The sequence below is a fragment of the Vigna unguiculata genome, chromosome 3, assembly GCF_004118075.2.
Source record: "Vigna unguiculata cultivar IT97K-499-35 chromosome 3, ASM411807v1, whole genome shotgun sequence".
NCBI lineage: Eukaryota > Viridiplantae > Streptophyta > Magnoliopsida > Fabales > Fabaceae > Vigna > Vigna unguiculata.
The window spans coordinates 21,027,804-21,039,677 of NC_040281.1; the positions used below are offsets into that span (position 1 = coordinate 21,027,804).

General features: G+C 38.0%; 1 protein-coding gene across 1 annotated transcript; it reads right to left on the bottom strand.

The window, feature by feature from the left end:
* Positions 1 to 2,691: 2,691 nt before the first annotated feature.
* LOC114175140 lies at positions 2,692 to 4,040 on the bottom strand. The gene is made up of 2 exons (XM_028059909.1): positions 3,558 to 4,040; positions 2,692 to 3,309 (listed from the first exon to the last, which is right to left on the bottom strand). Exons 1-2 carry the CDS (start codon positions 4,038 to 4,040, stop codon positions 2,692 to 2,694), a joined length of 1,101 nt encoding a protein of 366 aa, XP_027915710.1.
* Positions 4,041 to 11,874: the final 7,834 nt, after the last annotated feature.

Below are 11,874 nucleotides of genomic sequence, written 5' to 3' on the forward strand. Positions count from 1 at the left end.
TGTGTCTGCGTATCATGGCCTCACAGTCTTGTTCCATGGTCGGCCAGTAGTAGCCCGCTCGGAGTATTCGCGCCTTCATCGTCCTCTGACCGGTGTGCATCCCACAAACGCCATTGTGGACCTCGTTCATGACGTACCCTACTTCTTCCTCCGACAGGCATTTGAGGAACGACGCGGTGAAGTCTCGCTTATACAGTTTCTCTCGGATAATGACAAATCGGAGCGCCCGGCGCCGCTCGATCGGCTTCACGTCTTCCCCAGCCTCGCATCTTCTTAGAAGTTCTCGCACCTCACTCATCCAGTCTGCCGGCCGATCCACTACTGCGCATTCTCCTACCGAGGGTCTCATCAGGGTTTGCCTGATGATGGTTTTCAGCTGACCCTTTTCTTTTCCTTCTGCCAACTTAGATAGTCTATCGGCTTTGGCATTCTCCGCTCGGGGGATATGGTGGATAGTTACTTCTTCGAATTCTTTCATGGCTTCAATCACCTTGTGATAATATTGCAGCAGCAGATCGTCTTTAACTTGATATTCCCCTTGCACTTGCCCGACCACAAGTCGCGAATCAGTATTACATTTTATCCTTCTTGCGCCTAGGTCCTTTGCTAGCCTCAGCCCGGCGATCAGTGCTTCATACTCTGCCTAGTTGTTCGACGCTTTGAACTTGAATTGAAGGGAATGGTTGACCGTAAAGCCGCCCGGCCCTTCAATGATAATCCCTGCCCCAGCGTTGCGTTTGTCCGACGAGGCATCAACGAAGAGGACCCATGTTTGTTCCGATGGGGAGATCGGCCCGTGGAGTTCTGCGGCGAAATCTGCCAAATGTTGCCCTTTGACAGATCCTCTTGGCTCATACTTAAGGCCAAACTCAGATAGCTCAATCGACCAAGCGATCATTCTTCCGGCCAGGTCGGGCTTCCTGAGTATCTTGGCTATAGGATGATCGGTGCGGACAATCACCTGATGGCTTTGGAAGTACTGAAGTAATCGGCGCGCGGTTGTCAATAGCGCTAAGGCAATCTTTTCTATCAATTGATATCTTGTTTTCGCGCTCTGTAATACCCGACTGATGAAGTATACCAGTCGCTGCTCCGGATTTTCTTGTACTAGGGTCGCGCTGATCGTGTCATCGGAGACCGATAGGTATAATTGCAGAGGCAATTCTTCTACCGGTCGGCTCATAATTGGGGGACTGCTAATCATCTCCTTTATCTGTTGGAATGCCGCCTCGCATTGATCGTCCCATTTATCTGCGTGCGGTCTGCTTCTTCATAATCTTCAGGATCGGCTTAATTTTCTCCGTGAGCTTGGGCAGGAAACGCGCAAGGGATGTCAGCCGCCCGACCAACCGCTGGATCTCCTTCAAATTTTTGGGACTTCTCATCTCGACAATAGCGGCGCATTTGTCAGGGTTGGCCTCGATGCCTCGGGCGGTCAACATGAACCCCAAAAATTTTCTGGTCGGCACTCCGAACACACTTCTCAGGGTTGAGGCGGCGCATGTTATACTTGCGGACTTGGTGACAGACCTCTTTGAGGTCGCGAACGTGGTCATCGGCTGTCTGCGACTTCACGACCATGTCGTCCACATATACCTCCATGGACCGGCCGATCTGCCCACTGAAGACCCGATCCATAAGCCTTTGGTAGGTAGCCCTTGCATTCTTTAGGTCGAACGACATGACTTCATAGCAAAAGTTGGCTCGATCGGTGATGAACCCCGTTTTAGATCTGTCTGGACCATACATAGGGATTTGATTATACCCTGAGTATGCGTCCAGAAAACTCAGGAAATTGTGCCCCGAAGCCCCGTCCACTAGCCGATCGATGCTGGGCAGAGGGTATGCGTCCTTCGGGCATGCCTTATTGAGATCGGTGAAGTCTGTGCACATCCTCCATTTTTCGCTCGCCTTTTTCACCATCACCACGTTCACCAGCCACGTGGTGTACTTGATTTCTTTTATGAAGCCGACCCCTTCCAGTTTCTTCACCTCCTCTTCGATCGCTTTTCTCCGCTCCTCCCCCATCTTCCTCTTTTTTTGGGCGACCTGTCGGGCTTCTCTAAAGATAGCCAACTTATGGGACATCACGTCAGGATGAATGCCCGGCATGTCGGCTGACGACCATGTGAAAAGGTCTTGGTTTTCCAGGATTACTGCACCCAGGAGTTCCTCCTCGTCCGGCTTCAGTGCTCCTCCTATCTTCGTGACCTGACTCGGTCGCATCCCGATCGAGATCTCCTTTGAATCCCCACCAGGTTGAATTCAATCCTCCGTGTTCGTTCGAGGGTCCAGATTTGTCATGGCAACCTCCGATCGGTGTTGTTTTCTGGGGCGACTGTAGGGAGCGACCTTTAGTCCCGCTGCATAGCACTGCCCGGCGATCTGCTGGTCCGCATGCACGGTGCATATCGTCCCCTTATCCGGCAGGAACTTCATGGCCAGGTGTAAGGTGGAGATGATCGCCCCGAAAGCGTTAAGGCAAGGCCTTCCTAACAATACATTGTAGGAAGTGTTAGCTTCAACTAACAAGATTCTAAGTCTTACCTCCCGACCGTCCCTTCGCGAGCCGATCCTGGTGCAGAGGTCCAGGTAACCTCTCGTGTCTACTCTCTCGCCCGAGAATCCGACAATTTGTTCGTTGTAGGGGACGATCAAATCTTCGGACAGGTTCATCTTCCGGAAAGTCTTCTAGTATAAGATGTTGACGGAGCTCCCATGGTCCACCAGAACCTTCCCGATTCCATACTCGGCTACCTCAATGGAGATGACCATGGGATCATCATGATCGGGATCAGGAGCCTTGAAGTCCTCGTCAGTAAAAGTGATGGGGGGCATAGACCGCACCTTCCTCTCTACCAGATGAACTGACTTGAGCGCCCGAACGTGCCTCTTCCGAGTGGACGAGCTCGATCCTCCTCCAGCGAATCTTCCGGAAATGATATTGATATAACCCCTTAGGGGTTTGTCCCTGCTCCGGCTGCGACTCCTCCTCGGGCTTCGGTGGGCCCTGGACGGTTCCCTCATTTGCCTCTCGGGCTCTGGCTCTCTCCGCTTCTCCCACCTGGCCGGGGCTTGCCTCCGTGCGGGACTTCTGTTTTTGATCGGGCTTCGTTGGGGGTGATCTTGCTGAATGTACTTCTTCAAGTGCTCTTGTCGAATTAGCTCCTCAATGTTGTTGCGGAGTGTGTGGCATTCTTCAGTGGTGTGGCCGATCGTTCGATGGTACTGACAGTGCTTGCTGCCATCGGCGTCGGGAGGTGGGGGCTTCCTTTTGGTCGTTGGAAGTGAGTCGGCGCTGAAAGCCTCCTGCAGAATCTTCGCCCGGGGAACGGTTAAGGGGGTATATGTCGTGAATTTAGGTGTCTTTTTCTCGCTGGGCTGGGCCAGGGGTTTGCTCGGTCGAGGGGCGCTCTTCTAGGATGCTGCATCTTCCTTCTCCCTCTTCTTCACCCTAAACTCCTGCATATCCTCCATCTGTATGAACTTGGCCGCTCGTTCCCTCATCTCCTCCATCGTCTTCGGCTTCTTGCGGCTTATCTGGTCTGCAAACACACCTCCCTGTCAGGCGATTTCATGCTGAGGTCTTTTATCTTGACCGACATACGATTGTATCGATCGAGATAACTCCTCAGCGACTCCCCATCCTCCTGCCGGATGTTTACTAAGTTATCTACCGTCAAGATAGCCGACCTCAGAGGGGAAAACTGCGTGCTAAACCTGGCCTTCAGAGTGGCAAAGGAGTCGATGTTGTTGGTCGACAGCTCAAAGAACCACTCCAACACCTCTCCCGTCAGGGAGGTCGAGAAAATGCGACACCAGATCGGGTCACTCACTGCGTGGAACATCATCTGGTGCGTGAAGATCCGCATGTGGTTGTCAGGGTTCGTCGTCCCGTCATACTTGTCGAACGTTAGCATTTTCCATCTCTCCAGTAGCGGTGTCTCCAGAATGAATTGACTGAAGGGGAAATTCCTCGACGCGTGGATCGGTTGTCGGGAAGGATGACCTCCCTCGTTGGCCCCAAAGCTTTCGGCCATCGTGTGAGAGAGGTTTCCCCTCGATGCTTGTATCTTTTCCACTCGCGGAGGCTGTGATTGCTCCTATCCTGTGGGGGGCGGGCGGCTTTCCACCCGCTCGGCTTCCCGGTGCTGCTGCACCTGGCTCAGTCTGAGTGGATCGGGCACAGTGGGGATTGAAGGAATACCCTCCTCCTTTCGCCGAAGGGTGGCGTTCTCCTCACGCAGAATTTGCATCTGCACCTCATAGTTCCTCTGGATCTCATCCATCCTCTACTGCATTGCCCTGATCATTTCCCTTGTATCTGCTTGATCATCCGCCATCCTTCCTCCGTCCATGTTGCTAGTTCGGTTTCTTGTGGTCACCATAAGGGTGTATGGTCTAAAGAAGACTACTCGGCCCCACGGTGGGTGCCAAAATATTTTGGGGGTAGGGACCAAGAGCCTACTAAGAACCTCTTCGATCTTACTCCTCTTCTCACAACTGCAATACCTTCTCCAAGAAATTCGCTTCCTCGCTCGATTGGTCGAACAGACGATCGGGGTACCTGTCTAAAAGGCTCTGATGTTTAAGTCAATTAATGCACCGATCGGTGTATCAATATAACTGTTGTAATAAATGCGAATTAAAGATCCTCACCAACCTACCTTTGGGCCCTATTTATAGTTTCCGGTGTGGGCCTGCGATTAGGGTTCCTTAATCACGGCCCAATGATCCTCTAATAAAGATTACTGACTTGTTTAACGTTAATTAATCCGATTGACTGGTGTTGTTTGGTCGTGCGACCGATGGCCGCTTGACTAGGCTGGTTATCTTCTGATTTTAACAAGTGAATAATTCATTTATAACTGATCGACCGATGGTCATATATAATGCGCTACGCGGATCACTTACGAGATTGATCGACCGATCGACCTGGTGGCTGATCAAATAATTGTCCTTTTTTATAAGTTAAGGCGTTGTTCGTGTAGGACCGAACGACCGATGATCCTTTGTGGAGTCATGCATAATTAATATGTAGATCGATCGACCGATTGTTCTTTACGATATAATATGTTGTTCGTTTGTGATACCGATAGACCGATGGCCCTTGATGTGGTTCGTTTGCGAGACCGATCGAACGATGGTCCCTTACGATATAATACGTGGTTCATTTGTGAAACCGATTGACCGATGGTCTTATACAGTTCATCCGTGAGGTCGTTCGACCGGTGGATATGTTTTATATACGAGCCCTCCCAGCCTTGTTTGATGGATCTGAGGACTGGGCATGACCGATAGACCGATGGGGCATACAGTACATATAGTTTTCTCTAGCAAACAATGGTGGTCTATTAATTAATGCCCCTTCAAAAAAAGTTTGTGAAATATTAGTTATTTTCAAGATCTAATCGATTATCTTGCGATTAACCAGCTCTTTTGCCAATTGTCAAAACAAATAGGCTAATTCTTCTAAAACCAAGAGGGGGGGTGAATTGGTTTTACCAAATTTTTCTCAATTTAATACTTTTGAAATTGTTTTCAACAAAATAGTTTGTTAAAACAATTTAAACATTGTGATTGGATGCTCAAGTGGTTAGATTGTTTATACCACGACAAAAATAAGGAGAGGAAAGATAGAACACTCACACAAGGGATTTATACTGGTTCGATTCCTTGAAATCTACATCTAGTTTCCCCTAGCAAACCATAACTAGAGAGTCTTTTTCACTATGTCTCAAAGTTTTATAAGATTTACAAAAATACTTAGAAAATTTTGGCTCTAAGGCAAGAAAAACATTTAAGCAAGGTTATACACACACTTGCATCAAACATAATCACTTTCATAATGAGTTTCCACAAATGACAAAAAACAAAATTCACAAATTAGTAATTAGATTGAATACACATTGTTCAATTCTGATTTCCTTCATCTTGTCAAGTCAAGATCTATGTAGTTGATTCCAATCTTGAGGGACCTTCATAAACTTCAACTGGTCCCTTCAATATTTTCCAAGAATGCCTTCTCTAAATCTTTTTGCAGAATTCAATTGCTTAAAAACGTAATCATAGAATTCCAGTTTTCATGTTTAAAAACCTGTGCTGAGATTTTTAATCGATTCTATTAATTTTCTAATTGATTAGGTTTCTAATCAATTAGATTATTGACCTAACTGATTAATAGTTCAGTTTCTCATCTACCTTTTAAATTTTTCGCTCCATACTAATTCATAATAGACTATGCACATGTTAAGGTGATTATGTATGTGTTCTACTTTGGCCTAATTCTAATCTACCTTGATTTTTATCCTAACCATAGGAAGATATACATGGCATGGTTCATTTTCCTATTTCAAGGACATTATCAAAAAGCCAACTCTGCCATACAAACACAAACATATAGATAATACTCCTAGTCCAATGCTCTAGTGGACAACAAATATTCAACAAGTCAAAGAGTTAAAATTATAAGAGCTTATTTAAAAGGAGATCTATATCAAATACACCATTAAAACTATCATTTTTCTATGGAGAAACGATTAGCACAAATATCCTTGATGATTTGGTGCTTGAAGATTTGATGAAGATATATGAAGCCATGACCTTGGAACATGTTGGAACCACGCTTAAATTGATGAAGATGTGAAGATTTGATGTTTCACGTGTTGATCAAGCCTTTTGTGCATGCTCTCTATCTGGTTTATTCATGAAGATAACAAGCTTGAAGATTGATGTTCATTTGTAGAGCATTTAGCATTGTATAAATGTATAAGGTCTTGTTTGTGTCTTTTAATCTGTTAACTTATTTTTCAATAGGTTAAATGGTGTCTTTTAATCTTTTGAATGACTTCTTAACATATTAAAAGATTTGTTGTAGTAATTTTAATTGTTACATATTCAATCAGTTGATTTATTTTGTAATCAACTGATTTCACTTAAGTTAAGTGAAATCAACCGATTAATTCGAAAATCAACCCATTGAATTTCGTAACAGTTTAACTATAAGTTCTGTTTTTTTTTTCTCTAGGGAGAGGTAACACTTACCATTTTGAGCGCGAAAACAGTTTGAAATTAGTGGAATACTCTATCTTTCATGATCTTACAGAAGTGCAGCTATTGAAGATTGATCTTGGATCATTCATGGAGCTCTTTTCTTGGTGTTTGGAGCTTGGAGAAAGAGGTTTGCTAGGGAGAGTCTTCATTCAAGTTTATTCTTTATCAAGCTTATGGGTTGTTCTTAGTTGTTTTCCAAGTCTACAAGGGTGTTCTTGTTGTGCTTGTTTTGATTTTTGTGTGATTCAAGGATCATAGGTTGTAGTTTTGCATATTTTGAAAGTGAATATTGTGAATTTTGTAAATCTTTAGAAATAGCGCAAGTCAGGCTCGGGTTACCTTGATAAACTAGATGTAGCTCAGGTTTGAATGAACCAGTATAAAAATCTTGTGTTCTTGTGCTTGCCTCTAACTCTTCTCTCTAGTTTTGCACTTTAAAGTTTCAAGAAATTGGAATTAAACCATCTTGAAATTGTTCTTGTATGTTCTAGCATGATCTCAGGCTTTAGTCATATTTGTAATAATCATTTTAATCAATCTTGATCAATCTTTCATGTGGTTTTTGGTTTAAACAATTAATTCGTATTTCTACAGATTTTTCAGTTTTTCAGTCGATTGACTATATGCTTTTAATCTATTGATTTATACAATATTGTAATTGTTTAATGAAATTAGTCGACTGTCTCTATTTTTTTGTCAATTAAATATATAAATTTTGAGTATATTACTAAACTTATTGATAAAATTCCTGATATTTGTAACTAACTTTTAACCCATTGTCTTTTCATTTCTTTGGCTTCCAAGCCAAAATGATTTTGATGTCCTAAGAATACAATTTTTGTTATTTTTATTCATGAACTCCGTCACTAAATGAATGACAAATAAGAAAAAAGAATTATAACACTTGCATTAATGTGTTTGTAAGCTTCAAATCTATCCGAAACATGCCCATTTTACCTTAATTGTGTAACCAAATTCTAACAAAATTAATGGAATTATAAGTTTTTTTTGTAAGATTGTAATTTTTTTTTCTTATTATACTAAAAATAAAATGTATTCATACTTGTTGTGTTGAATTTACTATTTATTCTCTTAAAATAAAAATTTTGGCTTTAAGGGAAAAAAAAGGAAAAAAAAAAGAAGAAAACTCTTGGTTATAAGTTTGGGTCATACTTAACTTTTAACAACACTTGTTAATTGTTATCTAATGACATTTTGTTAGTGTAGTAGACAAATTCAAAATAACCTTTATTATATAATTTGAAGAAACTTTATGTACTTAGAGAAAGATTACTTAATGTTTAATTTTAATAGGAGATTAGCATATACCACGTATAGACTTTGCAATGCGTTATAACCATAAAAATAACAATGATAATATTTATACTCTTTGTTAATTATTAAAAACATTTAAGTGTTTAAGAAAATTATATGGAACATAAGTTAGGATTAACAAATATAAAAATTTGATTATCATTATTATTTTCTAGTACTGATTGGTTTGGGATCATCGTCTTTTAAAAAATCGTTGTAAGCATATTTTATATACTTTTTAGAAAAACTCTTTAAAAATGTGTGATAGACTTCTTTATAAAAACAGTTTATAAATATATTTAAGTTCAATTAAAATTTTCTTTTCTAGAACACTAGTATGATCTTTCATTTTTCATGTTTTATTTATTTTAAATTTACTTCTAACAAAATTCCAGATATTATAATTAGTTTTTGTTAAATGTATTACATATTTAGTAGTACTAAAACATACTGCTACTACATTCGAAGGTAGATTGCCAATAAAATAAAAATTTGAAAGGCTTTGTTTTAAATTTGAATGTGAAAATCCTAAGAAGGAATCCACAATTTGGGACCACATTCCAAGCATGGCCGAGTGGGGTTTTTTTTTTAAATGTTAAACATTAATGATACTTCTGGAAAGCGTTTATGATTAAGAAATTAAAAGTTTGAAACTTTTATTAAAAGGACACTTCCATTCTAGTAATTTCAAATAATTATTTTTCTTCAATAAGTAAAGTTTATTATAGTAATATATTTTGGTCCACGGAATTAATACCAATTGATGGAACTTAAATAATGTTTTACAAAGTATGATATTTTGGTGCACAAAGCATTTTAAGATCTAGCTGAGGAATCAATTAGATAGTGTAGGCCATAGGAATAAATTGAGGTCTTTAATTAGATTTCAGTCAAACATAAGTATTTTCTTAAACTTGGAGAATAATTTTGTGGAAAAGTGGAGCAGTTAAACCAATGAAACTATGACTGTCATATGGAAGACGTAAACAAACTTCATTTATGTCGAATTTTTAATTGGTGATAAAATTATTTTACGTACTAATAAATATAAAAAAAAATGGATATTCTTACGTTAATAAGACTAACTCAACGTATATGAATTTTAAACAAGATGATTAAGTATCAACTTTTATGTTCTATATCGTTCAATTCAATATAAATTTAGCTTATATACACATAAATTAAGGTTGAATATTACATTACTTACATGGATAATTGATGCAAAAATTGGTAATTTTTTTTTCTAAAAAAGAAAGTTTGTTCGTCTTAGCTTAAATTTAAAACTTGAAATTAGGAGAGGCAAAATGGTTACGCTCCACAGGTGGAGTTGAAATTTTCCACCAATCAACTTATTTTAATATGGTACGTTCTATCTTATGACAATTTTTTTAATTAAAAATAAAATAAAAAATAATTTAAAAGATTGATATTTTTATATTACATTTTTTAAAGATGTAAGTATGTAATTTATAACTATATATAAAGAAATTCTTTAGTTTGTTTTACATATCATAATTTTAATTTTACTCTTTACAACATAATCATTTCTTAACTTTTTAAAAGTTAGTCGTTACTTCTCTTTTTTTTTTTATTCATCAATAATTATTTTCTCATATTTTCTCCATTCATTTCACTTTGATTTTAATAAATATAAATTATTTTGTATATTAACTTAATAACATTACAATATTATCACTTACTAATATAATATTATGCATATTTAAAAAATGTGTACACACATATGCGATAGCGCATGTGTTTACACTAGTAGTATTATAATTTAAATCATTAACATTTACAAATTAAGTTCCAATTATTAGATATGATAGAGTAATTTAATATGTAAATGTAATAACTAATTTAATTTATCCAATCAAAAATATTAATTAATCATTTAAAAGCTTAGAAAATATTTATATGATTAAATAAATTTTTAATATTTATTTATATTATACATAAACAAATTTTAAACATAAATGTTTTTTAAAAAGTTAAAAAATAAAAATTAAAAAAAAAGGTGACGAGTTGGGTTACAACGTCTAGCCCGTTTTGCTTGGATGGATCAGTTTGGTATCGTCCATATTTTGCGAGTCAATGGTAGGTTGGACCAAAAAAATGGGATGAAGCGGCCCATTTTATCACCTATGTATAAAAAATATTACATAGCTATAGTAGTCTAAATAAAAAATGGTACTACTCAAAGTTTTAATGAAAATATCCATTTTTATCCCAATGATCCAAAGAACATAATAAATCTAACTATATTATTTATGTTGAAAAAATAGGTTGTTATTATTCTCTCCATATCATCCTTGGACAATGAGGATTGATTTTGAAAGATCCAAAACATTTCACTCACGTTATTAAGTAAACTAAAATAAATGTTGAAATAAATTATCTTCATCTATAAATCAATAATACTATACAAATGGTGACTTTCATTCGGTTCATGATCTAGTAGACATATTCAAATAATATGAACTTGTTTGCAAATTACACTATAATAAGAAAAACATTTATGACAATACTATTTCCAAAATTTATAAACAAAATAATTAATATGTATTAGAAAAGTTGTCTAACACAACTCCAATTAAAGTAAAAAAAAAAAAAACACAAATAAGTGAATATATACTTATACTTTAAAATGTAATTAAATGTTAAAATTAACCTTGTAATAAGATTTTGATTTTATTGTAGGGAAAAAAACCACACCATAAAATAATCTCTAGGTATAATGGTAATTGACTTCCAATGGTACCTACATTCAATGAGAAACAAACCTATCAATGAATGGAAGTATATATATATATATATATATATGTCTTTGTGAGTCATTTATTCTTAGTTTTAAGTATTGTTGGGTTTCAATTTCATGTTGTCAAATTTTAGAATGAATTAAAGCTCAACAAATTTATATACTTTTGATTTCCCTTGCTCCGCACTCAACTTGTCAATGCACCTAACACAATGGAATTATTGGTTAAATGTAATTATTATAATTTAAGGAAACATAAATGAAAATATGACTTACATGACTCAAAATTGTGGAACTATTTAACATGGAAGTTACTATAGTAATCCTTAATACATGGAGTAGAAAAAATATATAGGGAAACAATAGAAGCGTCAACTCCAAAAACTTTGATGTCCCACTGTACCTACAAAGGCTTTCTCTCAACCTTGGTTATACGATCAAAAGTTAAGCTATGCAATAATCCTCAACTTTTAGCATCTCATTGTAAGACTCAATTATTTCTGCCCTAATGTTTAAGGGTTGACCTTAAATTAGTTGGGCCTAGGACAGACCCATAGGAAGTCCAAGCCCCTAAACCATCCTAACACTCTCACTTTTAGAAAAAAACATCAATTCTCCCCTTATTCTTCATAGAAGCTCTACTAAGGTTTGATCCTTAGCCTCCGTCAAGTTTGCTCAATCTCATTCGACTCCACGTAAGTTGCTCCTTAGCTCATACTAATTTCCCTCTAGCTTCATTTTTATGTTTC

What these genes read in the sequence shown, in the direction of transcription:
- LOC114175140 (XM_028059909.1), bottom strand. Translation starts at nt 4,040, where the DNA reads ATGGCCGAAAGCTTTGGGGCCAACGAGGGAGGTCATCCTTCCCGACAA. An exon ending in TGAAATCGCCTGACAGGGAG is followed by an intron (nt 3,310 to 3,557) that starts GTGTGTTTGCAG and finishes AAGATTCTGCAG; the next exon opens with GAGGCTTTCAGCGCCGACTC.